Genomic DNA, 18,501 nt, shown 5'->3' with positions numbered 1-18,501 from the left:
GTTGCCATCTAGTTCCAACAGCCCTGCCATGGGCTGGGACACCCTCTATTAGACCAGATGGCATTCATACCACCATTGTGAAAAGCAACTGTCTGTGCTTGGTGCTTTTCTAATTGTCCTTCTCAGTGGCAACTTCAGTGTTTACGTGTATGTTGTGATCTTAGCTGTGCTTTGACAGGATAACTTTTGCCTTTGTTATGATGTCTGAAAGACAGGCCTAGTACAGCTTGAGAAGAGGAGGGAGGTACCAAACAATGTCTGAGAGTTGCATCATGGTGCCGTCACTTCAGAACACTTAAATTCTCAAGGGACGGAGCAGTAGAACATTAAATATCTGAAGTATTCCTCTACTACTTCAAAGAATACCTTGAGATGTTTCTTTTAGTTAGGAGAGATTAAACATGATATGTAAGATGGATATTTTTTAAAGAGAAATTATGAAAGCTTTTTGCTTAACCTTGTATTTATTCATAACTGGAAAGGGTGGCAAACTTTAAAATGGTTCTTTAAAATGGTTTCTAGAAACCCCCACTTTTCACTCTAAAGCTTCACCTGTCTGTCCTTGCAATTGTAATTGCAAGATTATAAAATCAGTCTTTTAATTATTGTCAGTTTTAACCCCTGCATTGCTTGAAGTAAAGAATCGGTATTTTTAATGTATTTATAAATGCAATCACACATAGGTAATGTACTGTTTTATGGTAATGACTTTACAGGACACAAATAGCTGGATTTATGGCTGCATGAACACTAATTCGTCGATGTGGTGAGTATAAACAGTTCCTGTTCTTTATTCAAATAGGTTTTGTGAGACTGTGTTTGAATTTAAAGCCTATAAATTCCCCGCTGTAGGAAGGGATTGGGAAGTAAAATTGTTATTGTAAATAATTCATCCTTTCTGTATCACCAGGAAAACAGGAAAGAATGACTTTTCTTAAAATAGGTGGTATTCTTCTTCATGAAGCTGTATTTTTGACCTTCATAGCAGTGAGGAGTCATTCTTGTTGCTCCTTGCTGACACTCTGGGCTGGATTCCTGAGCTGGGTGGTTTGTAGCACCTGGGTGGTGCTGGTGGCCAGTTGGATGGTCACACCCAAAGAGTTGGGCTCAACAGTTCCATGACCCAGTGGAGCTCAGTGAGGAGTGCCATGCCTACAAAAGAGCTGGAGAGGGACCTTTCCCAAGGGCATGTGGTGACAGGACAAGGGTTAGTGGCTTTAATCTGACAGGGCAGGTTTAGATTGGATATTAGGAAGAAGTTGTTCACTGTGAGGGTGGGGAGGCATTGGAGCAGCTCCCCCCAGAGAGGTTGTGGATGCCCCATCCCTGGGGATGTTCCAGGCTAGGTTGGATGGGGTTCTCTGTAACCTGCTCTAGAGGGTGTCCCAGCCCATGGCAGGGCTGTTGGAACTAGATGGTTTTTAACGTCCTTTTCAACCCAAACAACTCTATGCTTCTGTTTCTTTAGACTCCTATGACAAAAGACATCAAGTGTCACTCAGAGCCTTCAAAAGAGTGGATTAAAGCATGTCTTACTTTTTTTCTTTTTTCGAAATTGCTACTGTCATATGAAAAATACTTAAAAGTGTGGGTGGTTTAGTGGTTTTGTTTTGACAGTCATTACAAAATGGATTTAAAACATTGTCTTAGCTTACATTTGTAAAATAAACTCAAATTCAATCTACCGTTCAAATTAGGGAGAGCTTCCAGGCAAAATTGAGCTAGCAGAGTATTTATCTGTTCTGGGATCACTGAGGTGTGCAGCCAGAGACTTGCCTCCAGCAGATAGCCAGATGTCATAATTACTTTTTCCTGATCCAAGAAGTTGGTTGTTATTCCTTTGAATAACCTTTGATCAGCATCAAGTGCAGGTTAGCCTAGTTCAGGACTGCTACTTAAACCTGATCCAATAACAGTGGGTTTGCTGTGGACTGTGTCCTGAGGTCATGAGCACTATTTAGAGAAACAGCAGTATTCTGGTATTCAAAAAGTCAAAACTTGAAGTGACTGAATGGACGTGTTCAGTATCTTAACTCAATATAAGTACACACCATTTTAGAACTGCTGCAAACTCTCTAACAGCTAACAGACTTTTTCATTTATATGGTATATTTTAGATATTTCCATAGGAAAATTTGTACTTTTGATGTTTAAAAGTTGCTAATGAAACTGCATGATAATTCAATGCCAATGCTGTTTTAGTTCATGAAGAGTTTTCATTTTGTGTCTGAAGTTCCCTGGCTAATAAGTGCTGCAGGTTTTCTGTATGACAGATTTGGAGCTTTGCTTGGCTTGGTTTTGCACAAACAAGATTTGCACTCTCTGTAATTACTGTAGCTTGATAAATTACTGTGGTAGCAGTACACCCAAATTTCTTCTCAATTTAAAATTAATCCAGAGAGCGAGAGAGAAGCTGGTGTGTTAATCCATTGCCATAATGCTGGGCTGGCATAATGAATATGCTCATCCTTTAATGTGCACAAATTTTTACAGCCTGGAAGCTGCTGATTTATCCTGGAGAGCTGAGTTACTTCCAACCACCAAGGTAAGTGTGTGCTTAACTTGTAGGAGGAAGAGGTGCTTCCAGGGGTATTTGCAGGTCACAGGGGAAGGAGCTGTTCTCTTTGGAGCATTAGAACAGTTGTATTCCAGAGGTAGACAAACTGGGAACTGGCAAGGGGCGAGCTAAAGGGGTATGTTCAGTAATGGCTTTTCTTCTTCTTTCTTTCTTTTTCTTTTTTCCTTTCCTTTTTAAGGTTGTGATGCTGAAACTTCAAGACTATCCTTCTTTGTCCCACATTGTGATTCAGGTACCACCTGCAGTTGGCAAGAAGGTAAAAAAATATGACATTCAGAAATTGCTTGCTTAGTGTGTTCATAACTTTCAGGTGCTATGATAGGAGGAAAAGGAAGTATGTTAAATATGTGCTAAGTTGCTTTGAGAAACCATAGACCCACACTGTGGAGTGGTTTGAAGGTAGCTTTTGTTATCTTCTGTAAGCTCAGAAACACTTTGGTAAAATACCAACACAAGGCATGAATAGCACTTGAAACATGTACAAAACCATAGTTTTCAAATCAGTTCTTAGAGTTCTTGTTGGAGATTCTAACAGTAGTCTTCCTTGTTTTTCTTAATACTCTGGTTGTGTTCCTGAGTGGTTATACCTTTGAACAGTCATGTCTCTTACCCAGGTTAGCAGAGAATAGAGATAACTGAACCCACCACACCTGGCTTCTGGGGAGCATAGGTCAGATACCTCTGCAAACTCTTAGACCACAAATAACATAGTAGACTGAGTTGTGCAGAGTTTAATAGTTTGAATCTCACTAATGAGATGGATATCTTTGCATCAAGGGCTCTCAGGATCTCAGTAAGAGGAACATTTGCAGACTTAAGATGCAGGCCTTTCCAGTTAGTCCTGGAAATGGCAGAATACTGAATTGGAATTTCTGATCTAATCAGATCTGGCATTGCTTTCTGTGACACAAATACAGTCTCTGAGTCTGTGGTATAATAATCCATGATCCAAGAAATTATTCACAGCACAAGTGAATGTAATGTTCTCTGAGTGTATCTTCAGATACTTGTGACAGAGGCATCTTGCAGTGAAATTAGTGATGCACAGCATTCAGGGTAAGCAAAGATAGAGGAGAGATCACTTGGGAAATGTGATTTGGCAAGTACAAAGCCTTTCCAAGTCTGTGCTTGGTTTAGATCTGTTTTTAATAACCTGAATTGCAGTATACTTTGGGCTGTGAATTCTTCGAAGAGGATTCCAGAACAGTACAGCTCCCTGTAACACATCTCATGTCATTTGGTAAGTACAGCACATTGCTTTTGAAAAAAATGGAAAACTAATGTAACTAACCTCTGGAAAATAAATTTGCCTAAAAATGTCAGGTCAGGAGGTTTTTGGGGGTTGTTTTTCACTAAAGCTAACACTGCTTTTGTTAGTAACAGACAAAGAAAAAAGAAACATGGGGGTTTAGACTAACAGATATGAACGCATGTAATTCTCCTGGAAAAAAAAAATCTGAAAATGTAGTCAGTTCTCAGATAATTTTATCTAATAATTGAAAATATTACATCCTTTACAGGGCTTTCTTCAAGCAAAATTCTATTAAATTCAACTGGATTACTTTACAATGTACAGCTCCAGCACTTCAACCAAGTAAGAATGCTACTTACGTTTTTAAGGTAATGTAACCATTGTTTGGAGAAAAGTGAGTGACTTCTTTTTTTGTGTTGTAGATATATCAAGCTTTCAAAATTTATATAGAGAGCCACTGCCAGTCACTCAAAGGTAAATAGAAGTCTTCTAAAGTATAAATGTATAAAACGAATTCTTGAAAATTTTTAGAAACAAACGTCTTCTCATGCAATGGAGTTTAGGCCATACTGTTATAATCTGTTCAAATGTGTCTGCTAATATCTCTCACTTCCCACTTCAAGGATAGCTCAATGAAAATGAGGAATTGGTCCTTTAATGTTTGTTTTTCTTACTTCCCAGCAAAGAGAAGTTGAACTTCCAGCAGGATTCTGCCTTATGTTGAAAGTGTTTCTCAAGTAAAGCACATTTGGCTAGGATTTTTATTTGCTGATAATGGGACTCAAATTTGAATGTTGAGCTACATAAGCTTAAACAGGATGGGTTGCTAAATGACCCTGTTTCAAAAAAAGACAGTGATGGATTTTGTTAGATTAAGGTTTCAGTTTCATATTGAGAAGCAGAACTCTTCTCATAACCCTTCTTGCTTTAAACACTGCTGTCTCACTGTCTTGCCCTGTAACAGCCTGAGTTTAAGAATGTCATTTTTGTTTACTGGTAACTGCCCTGATCTGCATTGCGATGTCGATTGCATCTGTAATGGAAGTGATTCTGTGTAGTGATCTGTGTGCCACCGTTGTTTTACTGGCCCTTTAGTTTTTAGAGACAGTTCTTCTCAAATACCTTGTTCTTAATTAAGCTTGTATTTTTTAATGCTGTTCCATTTCAGAAAGAAAACCTAGTATTTACAGACTTCATATCCCCTGGTCACATGAAGACTCAATAATTGTAGCAAAGTAAGGACTTTAGCAAATAATAATTTCTTGATATGTTGTTTTAAAGAATATTTGTATCCTGTTGTGATAATATTTCTGATGTGAGACTGTTTCTCTAGTCTTAAGTGTTTGCCTTCTATGGCTTTTCCTCATTTACCTTTCTGCCCTTGTTGACAAAGTTGTTTTGACTTTTCCTAGAACAAGAATACCTACTAATTGTTTGCTTAATGGTTCTCACTAATTTTCTCGAAAAAGAAGTCAGATGTGCTGGTCTGAAAATTGTCAGGATAATCACTGACCCCCTCATGGGTGGAGAACAGTGTTTGCTCTGGATGTTGGCTTCTTCCTGGAAGCCAAGGTTGGGATCACACAGAAGCCCTATGTTCACTTCAGCAGCATAGTCCCAACAAAATCAAATGATACAGCTTGAAATATATGTGTCACTAATGAAGCTGAACAACCTGACTGTATTTTAGATGGTTGGAAAACTGTATTTCTAGTTTATTTTAGAAGTCTTAAGGATACCTCACCATTTCCAACCCTCTGTGTTTTCCAGCAGCAGCATACGTGCAGGAAACTGAACTGTATTCTTGAGGATCTGTCCTTCCCTTTCTTGGCACTCGGCATATTTGCATGCTCTGTGAGGCAGTGTGTTCACTGAACTTGTCTGCTTTCCTCAGTACCACATCCCTCGATGGTTCAGAGGAGAGGGAATTGAGGATGTTATGTAGTTCTTTGTGACAGGATAAACAAGTTCCTTACACCATTTTGCTCACAGCTTGTGGTGACACTTGGTGTAGTAGATCTGCTTTGTGTGTACTTGGGGAAGACTGAGGCATGTTTGGTTTTTCTGCTTGATTGTAAGGACAGCAATGACCATGAACGTTGCTGTTTCAGAGTTCCATCTCTTGCTGAGATTTCTGCCAAACTGCACATTGCTCAGCCTCACAATGACAGCACCCTCCCAGAGTTAAACATCTACTCTTCCCCAGACTGTCAGTATGAAGTGAGTAACGCAGTTTAATTTATAGCTGGTTTGCATTGCTGGATAATTTTTGCATGATTCAGTCTTTTCAACCATAGCTAATTAATCTCAATCAATACTAAGCAAATCTAAAGGCAGGCTGTTTGGCCTTTTTGACATGTAGTGTGTGTTACAAGTATTTTGCAGCAGCTGGATTAGTATTGAAAGTTGGATTCTAAAGTTTTAAAGCATTTGCTTTTAAAATGTCAATAGTAAGGTGTTGTACATTTTAGTTGAGGGATTGCTGTATTCTAATACTTAAGTTTGCTTCTTAAAAATTAAAGTATTTTGTACTTATGCTTATGATTGTATAAAACAATATATTTTTTTCCCCAAGGTAATTCTGAAGACATCACTTCTACAGGTTCTTGGGCAAGTAAGAAAACCTAATAGTAAATTGGGGTTTTTTATGTCATTAGCATCTATAGACATTTTTACTTCCTCCCTTCCTTACTGTGGCACTTCAGATTCCTTTTTGCTGCCAAAAGGAGCACTGTTCAATGATCATTTTGCAACCTTGTCCCTTAGCAAGGCATCCTTCCTGGATGAATGTCAGGCCCCAGTCCTTAGAGGAGTGGAAAAGCTCTCTAGCTCTAAAGAGCTGCTGTAAATGTGGAGCATAAGGCTTTGTGGTGAGCTCAATATCTGTGAAGGGACGACACTGTAGGTCACTTTAACTTTCTTGCCTGATGAGTCAGTAGTGTTAAAACTTTAAAATACATTTGGCATCAATTAAATTGGGGGAAAAAGTCTAAGTAGGTCCATATGCTCCTCTTCAACAAATCTACTTTGGTTATCAATGAAGAATACATTTTGACATGGGAGTCAGTAAAAATAGACTGGCCATCTGCAGTTCTCTGGTTCTAAAAAGTAATTAATTTGCAAGCACCTAAGTGTAGTGCTGGAATATTACTGGCAAGGTTCTCTACTTGAATGCATGCATTTAGAGCAAAGATTTTTCAGTTTGTTGGTTTTTTACAAGAATTTATAGGCTATTGGTATATTAATCATGACTTGGGAGTGTAGAAGCCAATTAATACATGTATGTAATTGCTTCCAAAAATTCTTTGCCTAAAAGCATATATAACTATATGCAGATTTGGCTTGGAAAGTGGCCTTTAAATTGTTTTAAACTTATTTTACTGAAATGTGATACTTCATTTTTTTCATACTTGTCTTGACTGGGAAAAAACCCCATTTGTTTCTAATTCTAAACCCCAAACCTGTTTCATTAGCTGCTTATGAGAGATTCTAGTATTTTTCATCTATAACATTAATTGCTATTGGAAGTTATCAAATATTTATGCATTAAAATGAGAAACTGGATCTTTTAAGAAAGATTTTCTAATCTCATTATCATACTTCATGATAATATTTGTGTAAATGTTTTTTTAATACGTTTTAATAGATAGAAATGAAGTTATCCCTTTATCCTTATCTTTCAGATAGTAAGGTTCCATGCTGGTGCTTTTCCAGTCTATATTGTTTCTAATATTCTTCTTACTTATGGAGGACAACTGAGCACATTGAGATCAACAGGTAGCTTTCTAAAAATCATTTTTTCTCTGTCAGAAGTGTTTTTAGAGAAATTGCCTATCAAATTTACTGATGAAAGACTAGCTAGATGTGAAATTTTTAAGCTCAATATCATTCAGCTTATGAAAACACTTGGATCTGTGCTCTTCATTTTCATTTTCTCTTGGCTGGTAGTTCTTCAAGATTGTGTTGTAGCAAAATATTTCCTTATTATTTTGAATTGCAGTCCCTTCTTTGTGAAATATTGGTGTTGCACAGTAGGTCTACTTAAAAATACATACAACAATTTAAAGTAAGTTGTTAATGTGCAAAAAACACTATTTCTTGCAGGAAGATGAGATTTACATAATAGGTTTGAGCCATGTCTTCAGACAAAATGCATTTTTATTAAAATTCAGGGGGTGTTTGTAACAAACTCCGTAATGTCTCTAGAAGCTCTTGCGACTTATGACCTTAATGTGGGTGACCCAGTGGAGGAAGGCCTTGGTGGTGCAGTATGCAGCCTTGCAGCACTCCTACATGACACAGTTATCTTGTTTTCAAGTCAACTTACCATTGTCTGAATTTATTTTTTGTTGTGGATGGTCTTCGTTAAAGTTCATGACATGATAGTAACTACAGATGCTCTCTGTTCTTGATTCTAGGCCAGTGTTCAGACTTCTCCCTTGAACTAGTTAGGACAGCAAAGCCCTACAAAGTAGAACCTCTTATAAGCATTGTTGTGTTTCTGCAGGGGTGAGTTTGCTTCATTTGTTTGTTTAAAACAGTTTCCAAAACAGAAGTTTGAGTAAAACCGTTGCTGGGGAGGAATATTATTTTATCTGTAGTCACTGTGAACATCTGACTGTTGTTTTGCTTGAAAGACTGTAATAGAAGGAGTAGTTGATAGATATCTAACTGTAAGAGCAATTGGAAGTGATAAATAATACTGCTTTCATGTTTTTGGCAGGTTTAACTGGTTTAGAGAGATATGGGAATCACTGTCACTACCAGAGGTGGATGCTGCTGTTCTGAGTAGTCAGGATGCATGGTTCCCCCTTGTGTCCCTGATTCTATTTCTTTTTGGGACAGGCATTGCCTACTGGAGTGGAGTATTTTTCTCTACATCTCTGAGACTCTTCTCTTCATTATGGTTAACTCTGATTAGGTAAAACAACACAATGCTATATAATTATGCTCTTCTTAGATGACTTTGACCCTGACAATTGTTTTTCTTTTTTGTTTGTTTGCTTCTGTGTGAATGCTTGGGCAAGACTGAATTCTGAGCAGATTGAATTTATACACGGTTTTAGACATCTGGGTTTGAAAGCAAGCAGGAATTGATGTCTGGGAAGAAGTACAACAGGAGTTTTGTTTCTTTTTTTATTTTAGACCTACTGTACTTCAAAAAGATAAGTTGATTACACCCAGAAGACTCTGTGGGATGATATCTCTTGCTTTGGTTAGCTGGACCACTTGTGGTGCATTTGCTATACTCATTATTTATCTTCAATACTTGTTCAAGGTACTGAAAGGCTAAACACTGTAACTGAATTGAAAATTTTGGGTGCTTTGAATTAACCCCAGGTTAAAAGCAAAAATCCAAATTGCCTTTTTTATACATAAAAGAAATGTTATTATTCTCATACTTGAAATAGGTATTTTTTAAATTTATCAGTGTCATAGTCTTGTAATTTTTACAATTTTTCTTCTTCTTTTTTTAATGCTTCTTCAAAGAAATGTGTGGTCCCATATGCCCACTACAACAATGCAGATAATTGAAATTTTTAACTTATAGCTAGGCAGTATTATAAAAGCAAAGACTGATAACTCCCTTGAAGAGAAACTTTAGCAAAGAGAGGACTTGAAATTTGCAGTAGAAAAGACTTTACACAAGTCTTTATGGAGCAAGAGGAAGGAAGGTGAATATATTGAAGAATTAGGGTAGTCTTCTTGTATGTCCAATCTGATCCCTTGGGTAGTGCCACAAAGGTCCATATTTAGTCCCTGCCATTCAGTTTCCACGGCTTTTCTTACATCAGTGCCTAACTTCTGATTCACCCCATGGCTATGGCTGTCCTTGGCTCCTGGAGAAAACTACAGCTCCATTGGGGCCCTAGAATCATCTAGCTATAAAAAAGAAAAAAATTAAGGAGTCCTCAGTTTCTTTTTCTATGCTACAGCTTTTGTGTGAAGAAACATTACTAAACAAGCCGCTGTTTTGTCTTACAGGTTGCAAAACTGCACGTGGCTGTAAGAGCAGAGCAAAACATGCACAAGAAGGTAAGTCTGTTTCCTGCTTCTGTTCCAAACTGTGACCAAAAATTGTCTGGCAGACTTCTGCCTTGGTCCTGTTAGGTTGTGCTGAGGTGACTGGGCAGCTGTAGTTCACTTGCTGCATGTGTGATGTGAAAGCCAGGCCATGAGCAGCCTGGTCTGTCAGACACAGCCGCTGCATTCACTGTTCCAAGTCACTGCAGTGTGAACTTGTTATTTGAGAAAACTCTGTCTCTGAATGCACGCAGAACAACAGGGTTTTGTCTAAATTTTGGTATTTGATTATGCATGGCTTATCTAAAAAAAAAAAATTTCTAGGTAATAATCTATACTGCAGGTAAATATGGGTTTTTCTAGAGAGGCAGTGTGTGGAATTCAAGGGTTTTTAGTCCAGCGATGACAAATAGGATGTATTAGACACATACGGACTGAGACTGCCGTAAATAGGGAGCCGTTTAAAACAGTGAAGAAACATTTGGTTTCATGCAGTGTGAACTTTCTTTTCTGGGTTACTTTAAGGTATAGGATCAAAGATGTAAGCAGATATGGATAAAAGCATATGAAAACTACCTGTAATTTTTTGCAAACATAGAACAAAGCAGTCCAACAGGAAAAGTTATTGAAAGTTTTCTTTGGCTTTCTTTGGGTTGATTTTTTGTGTGTTTAGTTTAAAATCCTCTCCTTTCATCTCTATATAATTTTTTTTGTTTCATTCGGGTTTTTTTTTTCTGTCATTGGAACTTAGTATCTGCCAACTCATTCGTTTTATCTTTGTTATTTATTCCTACAGGTAATATTTTACTCCTATATCTTTTCCGTGAATGATCATCTGTGATTTTTCACCCCCATGCTTTATTACTCCTTTTATTTTGCTCTTCCCCCTTCCAGGGACTCCATTTCTTTTCATTGTATTGATGTCAGGGCATCTACACTCTCCATTCTTTTCTTCCATAGACATATAAACTATTAGTGTATGAGAAATTTCTGATTCAATTTAGATACTTTAAAACTGAACTATGGAACTTTGCTTTTGATGGCTTTTTGAGGCATAAATTGCAAATTTTCTTCCTAAATCACAGTTGCTGTGATATTGTTAGGATATTTTTCCCCTCCTCTTTCCCCAGCATGGGTTCTTAGAAGCCTGTGCACATTTTTGTGACTTCTGTCTTTCATTTTTAGGATTCAGGCCACTCAAAAGAAACTTCACAGAACTCCAGTACACACACAGTCAAAGCCCAGAGTTCAATGGACAGCATTCCAGATGCAACACAGTCTCCTTCCAACAGTACAACAATTGCTGAAGCTGTTAACAGTCTTAAGATGCACATTACAATCCTCAATTTATTCACGTGGATTGTGCTGCTCAGCTTGCCATCTTTAATTTATTGGTTAAAAAATCTCAGGTAAATTCTTAAATTGACACTAAGATAGAAGAAAGTTACAGGAACCTTTGAAGATAATAAAAATTGTAAATGTTTGACTCTTTACATTATTAGCTGCCTTACAGAAGTTTTAAATACTTCTGTTAATAACTATTGTTTTCTCTATGCAATCTGGTTTGTGTTATGGTATAAGTAGCTGTTAAGTGAATCAGTGATATGTTGAAGAAAATAATGATTCAGAAAGAGTTTTAAATCAGGCTGATTTCATGTGTCTTTGTTGTCATCAGCATAGGCATATTACTTGGCACTCTAGTTTAGAAGTTACATGCTTTTAAAACCATTTCTTTGCAGGTACAATGTTAGACTTGATCCTGATCCATGTAGATCCACAGCTGTTATCCTTGTATGCATTTTAGAAATTCTAATGAATTCAAGTACTTCTGAAGTGAAATCAAGGTACTGTAGTCCAATCTCTAGTTCTGCTTTCCTGCTTCTTCGTGACTTAACATTTGTGTGGTAAAACTTAATTTATGCTGTACAGACCTGTAATTGTTCAGCCTCTGCAGAGATCCATGAACTCCTGTGGTTAAGTCTAAAAGATGAGGTAAAATTAGTGTGCAAATTACCTCTAGTTCAGCTAAGTGGAGAAAATCCCCTGTATTTGCCTCATGGAAATAAATTAAGTATGTGCTAAGCAATTGGCTGCATAACAACTTATTGAACTGTGACTTTTTAACTCAGTTCATTGAATCCTTCCAAATGTCACAGAATCCAAGTACATTTAGCAATTATTGTCAGACAGCTAAAAGGAAAAATGAATTTTAAAGGATTATAGTTATGTTCTCGTAGCTCCCCTTATGGGAGTAGAAATATGTGTTCTGTACTGGATTAAGAAGTTCTGAGAACTTGGATTCACTGGCAGATTATTTCTTGTTGAGATATGAAATTAGTCAACACCTCATGAATGGCAATCAATAATAATGAATGTCATTTATCCTCTTGACCAGTACCTGTTATCTCAAGTGATCTAAACCATTAAGTCTTTCTTTGTTACAGAGAAAAAAATTCTAAATTAATCTAAGAATATTTTTAATGACATTACCCTTTCTGAATAATTTCTCTTGGTTGTGCATCAATTTTTATGGCCCATTAGACCTAGGTGTTCAGTTTTAAAAATTTACAAAGCCTTAAAATAGAAATTATTTTGCAAAGGAAAATGAAATATGGTATTTTCATACTTTCTGCATATCTGGCTAAAAATGATAATTTTTCTTCTTTGTATTCTTGCAGTAAACTCTTGAAGATTGCAGCCAAAGTTCCTCTCCCTTTGTCTGTTGCAATGCTGGCCTTTGGACGAATGCATTTATACAGAGTCCCACACTTTGTAACCTTTTCTCTTCTTCTACATGTGCTGTGCTGTATTGTGTGATGTTTATTCTATATAGGACATATATAGGACAATGCACCCTAGAAACTTAACACTGGAGATGGGAAAAATTGCAACACAGAAATGCCTAATTTAATATGATCAGTAGTTTACATTATGTGGGAAAGAGGACAGAACTGTGAATATTCACAAAAAATTCATGGTTTTATTCACATTGCTTAGAAAACTTTTTCTGGTGTTTATTTCATGTCTCTGAAAATGGAGTGATTTTACCGTGTATAAGCACGTAACTCATATCAGTGCAACATCTCAATACTCTGCCTTGTAGACACTTTGGTATTTCACTATACTGCTGTGTTAAAACAGACCTTTTTTACTCACTGTGCCATGCAGTGTCTGTGTTCTGAACTTGCATCTCTTGCAGATCTAAAATATGCTGGTTAAAACTCAATACATTTCAAGCACACTGTGACTATCACAAAAACCACACAGCCAAGTATACTTTTAATTATTTTATGTTACATTCAAAAGCTGCCACATTTGTGTCTAGACAAACTAGAATGTACTGCTTATATAGAACTGTTATTTCTATCAAATCATTTGTTCAATCAGTGTGAGTTGAACATTTGTGAGATTAATGCAAGTCTTACACATTTTACTTTTTGTGAGAGTGAGAAAACAACAGTATTCTATGTAGCTTTCTATTCAGGAAGGATACCAGCAGATTCATAAACAATTTGCTGTAATGTTGTTTTAAAACATTGTCAGTTTTCTCTGGAATTTTGAAATTAATCCTTGGACTTTGTCCATATATAGAAGCTGGCAAATGTTGAGCTATGCTGTGAGTTAACAGTGCGGTTGCTGCACTGGTTCTAAGTAGACAAGGCAGGCTTTTTGCTATTGTAAACAGAGAATCAACCATCTCCTAATAAATGCCAATACATCAAATGAATATGGAATAGTTACAACCCTGCAAACTCCTGTCCTGTACAGTGCTAACTTCTACATGTGGGCAAACTCAGTAAGAGTGGGAAATACTGACCATAAATATTAGCTCTGTATAAACTGTTATCTTAGTGCCTAGATGCTACAGTGACTGCCATTTATAATAAAGCCTAAAATAGCTCTGTGTAAGGAATTCTGTCCCCTGGGCGTGTGTTTTGCCAACAGAAGAAATCTCAGCAGTCCTTAGGCTTAAATGATGTAGATTCTGTGTAGAGATGAGCCTACTTGCTTCTGTGTTAGCTGTCTCTGCTGTGTCTGAGATACCTTTTACCTTCATATGGAAATACTAAACCAGCTCAATCATCTTATAGGAATACCAAGAGGAAATCTGCTGCTCACAGTCAATCAAGTATACTCTTGATACAGTAGTACAGCCAGCCTGACCCATTAATTTCATCGTATCTTAATAATCTTGCCTAAAGTGCCTCAGTTATTTCTAACTGTTGTTAGGGTCAATTCCTTTGAGCTGGCTGGAAAGACTCAGTTCACACAGTGACTTTCCAAAATGAAGGACAAATGTGAAGAAAGCCATGTGTGTTTTGTTTGCTTATATCCAAGTCAGCAGTTCAAATTATTAGTAAGTCATTAAAAGTGCTGTAACTGAGTAAGGGTATTGTAGTTAGCCAAACCACTGTCACTGTTATCAGTAATCTATGTGCTGGTATTCTAACCTTAACCTTAAAAAAGGTTAGCTTATACATAGTGTTTGTAAATCAGAAAAGTTATTTGAATAGGTTAAATCTTGGTATTTTCTAATCAAATGTACGCTACAGTATATATATATATAGAATAATTAGTGTGACTAAATATACTTGTAGCTAAATGCACCAGTTGGTTTAACTAAACATTGCTGTTCAAACAGAACATAGAAGCCAATAGATAGATAGAAGAATAGAGTTGTTGTCCTTGCAAATGGCTGTGAGTGAAAGATGGTGGCAGAACTGCATTAGGGCTGGCAGAGGGCTGTGAAGTGTGCCAGGTCTGATTTATGTGGAACATAGTTTTTCTTGACCTTCATGGTCCTTTTGGCTTACTACTCTATTTTACTTCTGATTTTGTTTTGCCATCTTACCAGGCTCTTTATGCATTAATCTATTTGTTGGAGCTGTTGGTGGAAAATAATAAGCAGAATAAGGAAAGAAAACAGGCTCGATATTTAGTATCTTTGAAAGCTTTCAAAATCTGCCATGAAGTGAAACCTGCCGAATTACAGCAGCATAGGATAACACCAATTTTTTCTTGTCATTTAATGATTTTTTTTTTAAGCTGGAGTTCTAGTGATAATTGTTAGCACTCTTCATAAAGTGGGTTCCAGAATCTTGTATATATTCCTGCCTGATTTTCAAGTTGGAGGTAGGAGTAGATATAATCCTGAGTCTGAGATCCCAGATGACACATTGTTCGCATGTCCCTCAACACTCCCTTTCCTCAGAGATGGTTTACCTTTACTGGGGAAAGGAGGGGAAGTCCTACACCTACTTTGAATTTATATGCATTGTGTGCCATTTAATAGATTTAATCTGTTGTCAGGGATGTGCATCTGGACTGTGCAGTGACCGTGGACTGGACAACTTCAGGTGTTTGGCAGATTAGGAGTCTAATCCCAATTAGATTTGCCATATAATCAATGGATGGTAACAGGATTAGAACAAGTCTTAGAATTCATCCCATTCTAAGAGGATAAATTATCCTATTTGTCATTCTGAAAAGGACTAGATTTTATAACAGTCTGAAATAGTTTTTCAGGCAAAATACAATGATTGATTGATGTTACTTTTGGACAAGAAGCTTCTATTAGGTGAATCTGTAGTTCTGTCACTGTTCACAATTACCATTTCAGCAGAAACATAGGATAATCCAATATAGATACTGTTAATTGCATATATAAGGACATGTAAATTCTACTGAAATATCCTTTATTATGAGTGGGCTGCATTTATAAAAAAGCTTTTGGCAAAACATTATAATGTCTCCTATTACCTTTAACTAAATTAAAATTCCATTTTATTCTTCAAATTTTAGATTATCTTGATTATGTGGGAGGAGATCAAGGCACAAATTGTAAAGGTTTAGACCTCAGGATGCATTCAAAAAAAGAACTATTTATGTGGATCGAATATAATATTTTTTTATAAGCTATCAGAAACAGAATGAAGAAACAGGGTAAGAACTTGAAATACCAAATGCCACTAACTTTTGGTACAGCAGAATCTTTCTTTGGCAGGGAGAGATCTAATGAGAAGTTTTAGTGATATCTTCATACTCTGAAATTACTCTTGAAGTCTATAATCTTTTTCTTGTTGATGTCATCAAACATGTGTTCCTGAGAGTCTGATCATGCTGCAGTCACAGTGTACCTACACTTGTAGCTAACATTTCATAGAAAGTCTCTATGTGTCTGATAAGGAAAAACTCACCTCTTCACTGGAATTACCAAATATACCTTGGAACTGAGTGAATTAATGTTGTCCAAAGGTGATCTTTTAGTTTTGATTTAAAAGTTGGTTGCAGTGGGTCACATTTCAGCATCCTGTTGAAAGAGGATTGGTTTGGGGGATTATGGTGGGAGGCTTCTTTGTATGTTTTATTTCCAAGAAACTTGCAGTAACTGGAATTTAAGGTAGTGTTATTTCTAACGTTTAGCGTTCTGCCCTGATCTTGGTTTTGAATGAGCTAATTCATGTAGCAATTCATTCCTTAATATTAATTTGCTACATTTTAAAACAAATAGATACTGTTTTTATAATAGAATAACCGCAAAACCCTAAGCAGTGCAGTAGTAATACATTGTAGAAGGCATAGAGACTGCTGGTATGTCGAAGAGAATGTTTCTTCTATAACCTAATTGGGCTAACTTTAAAGTCAGTGATTAATAAAATAAAATGTATTGACACTTAACCCCAAAAGCATTGCATATGTCAGTGTTTGATACGTCTCATTTCCCATGAGTTTGCCAGTAACAAGTGATGAAGTCACTTGACATTTTTCTGCAATCTGATACATCTGCTTCTGAGCTTTGATAGCACAGAATAAAATCCATTATGTAGCCATTAATAAATGTAAACATTTGAGAAGCTTTCATTTGAATCAAATTTATTTCAATACAGGGTCGAGTGTGTTTAGACTTCTGTTGTATTTATACTGGGATAAAACCAGCCATTTACTGACCTTTAATGCTCTGAGCTATGAAAATGTTCTTGGACGTGATTATAGAGTCTGTACAGAATTGTGCTGCTGTTCTAAGTCACTAAGCTACTGGAAAATTGTTAGTTCTAAAATAGAATCAATTCTTAATGTTAATTTTCCATTTAATGATGAATGTTTCTCACTTAATTTACAGCTTTGACTTTTTGCATCTCTTTTTTTCTGGAAGATAATCAGTCTAGCTTTTGTAAGCATTTAGTATGGTACTGTAAAATATAAAATTTTCATCACTTCATACTTTTGTCACCAAAGCTGCTGTTGTATAGCCTCTAGCAAATGTGTGATAATGAAGGACAATTCAAAACTAATTTATTTTTTATTTTAAAGTACAATTTCTACCTTTGTTCTGAGCCAGAACTTTAAACTAGAATATTAGAATCCATAAAGTCTTTAAAAATTGGAAAACCTTTTGCAAAGATTATACTTTCTGATGTATATTCTTATTTATGGAAGAATGTGTTCAAAGCTTTTAATCAGCTCATCTATCCTCAAACTCAAGTAAAAGGTATACACTTTGTCTTATTAATAGACACTGCTGCTTTTAAAAATGAATTCTAAGCATTTAAAGAGAAAATTCCATAGCTCTTACTTAAGCAAATCTGCCCAGCCCTCGATTTTTCAGGTGTCTAAGCACGTAACTGCCTCAAATATGTGCTTATTGCCTTGTAGGATAACACCATGAGCTGTGATATTTTGACTTTAATTTTGCTTAAGATTCAAGGTTTCTTTCTGTGTTCCTAAATGTAGACAGATTTTGCTACTCATGCTGTCATGAACAAATCTTGTAAGCATGGCCTCTCTATAGTTATTGGCAGGTTGTGCTCTGGGTTCTCTAGGAATCTGTGTGGTACCAGAGCTGAGTTTGTGTCTCTCAAAACCAGGAGGGGTTAACATCATAATCCTTGTTATTTGGGCACATCATTCCAAGTCCTCCTTCCACATGCAGTTCTCTTTGGCTTGCCCTGTAGTGCCAAGCAGAACAGTGGGCACGGTGACTGGCCTGGTGAGGAGGTGCAGCAGCTGTGTCCTGTAGGCTTGTTCTGTTCAAGTGTTGCCTGTTTGTTGAAATACCAGCCAAGACTATCTTCCCCCTCTGACTTAAAAAATTTCAGGGTATATATCTTTAAATATCAAATGTGCAAGTGTGTTGATGTTTAGCTTTACAAAAGGCTAAGTGCACTATTTTGGGATCAATTCAGGCTTCAGTATTTTCCACCTACTTCACTCTGAGTTTGGAAATAGGATTTGAGACTGCAGCACCTGACAGCTGGAATACTTTACAGAAGTCTACAGGTAGCAGACAGGACACACATAATTAGAGTGCGAGACCAAAACTAAAATGTGAAATTCCTCACTGTGACTTTAAACTTGTAGCTTTCTAAAGAAAAAGAAAATATACTGTGCCTTAAACCAGTAAATGAATACACTCTAACTGTAGCCTGTGGACTTCCATAGCCTTATATTTGATTTTTGAAGTTGACCAAAAATATTTGTGTGGATCATACCGAAACTTGATTTGGGGAAAAGGCTTTAAAAAATTCTTTTGACCCCACTTTACTCTTAGAGAAATGACAACTACAGCATATTTTTTGTTTGGGATCACACCAACCAAAGTCAGAAAGCTTTAGATGACCTGAATTTTTCAACCCTTTCTGTTGTGACC

General features: G+C 36.6%; 1 protein-coding gene across 3 annotated transcripts in view; it reads left to right on the top strand.

Moving 5' to 3' along the window:
* Window positions 1-16,705, top strand: part of PGAP1 (post-GPI attachment to proteins inositol deacylase 1) — a 32,085-nt gene extending 15,380 nt beyond the window's left edge. For all 3 annotated transcript variants that reach the window (XM_032114229.1, XM_032114230.1, XM_032114231.1), the window contains 17 exons: window positions 717-766; window positions 2,494-2,545; window positions 2,757-2,834; window positions 3,743-3,818; window positions 4,099-4,172; window positions 4,253-4,304; window positions 4,999-5,065; window positions 5,942-6,050; window positions 6,406-6,444; window positions 7,514-7,607; window positions 8,249-8,339; window positions 8,554-8,751; window positions 8,976-9,108; window positions 9,816-9,866; window positions 11,040-11,263; window positions 11,594-11,698; window positions 12,533-16,705. In XM_032114229.1, coding sequence (XP_031970120.1) covers window positions 717-766; window positions 2,494-2,545; window positions 2,757-2,834; window positions 3,743-3,818; window positions 4,099-4,172; window positions 4,253-4,304; window positions 4,999-5,065; window positions 5,942-6,050; window positions 6,406-6,444; window positions 7,514-7,607; window positions 8,249-8,339; window positions 8,554-8,751; window positions 8,976-9,108; window positions 9,816-9,866; window positions 11,040-11,263; window positions 11,594-11,698; window positions 12,533-12,671 — 1,632 coding nt within the window. In that variant the 3' untranslated portion in view covers window positions 12,672-16,705. The remainder of the gene's footprint in view (window positions 1-716; window positions 767-2,493; window positions 2,546-2,756; window positions 2,835-3,742; window positions 3,819-4,098; window positions 4,173-4,252; window positions 4,305-4,998; window positions 5,066-5,941; window positions 6,051-6,405; window positions 6,445-7,513; window positions 7,608-8,248; window positions 8,340-8,553; window positions 8,752-8,975; window positions 9,109-9,815; window positions 9,867-11,039; window positions 11,264-11,593; window positions 11,699-12,532) is intronic.
* The last annotated feature ends 1,796 nt before the right edge of the window (window positions 16,706-18,501 follow it).

This window comes from Corvus moneduloides, chromosome 7 (assembly GCF_009650955.1).
Source record: "Corvus moneduloides isolate bCorMon1 chromosome 7, bCorMon1.pri, whole genome shotgun sequence".
Lineage (NCBI taxonomy): Eukaryota > Metazoa > Chordata > Aves > Passeriformes > Corvidae > Corvus > Corvus moneduloides.
Note: the sequence above shows the minus strand (reverse complement) of the source record. Positions and strands in the feature narration are given on the sequence as shown.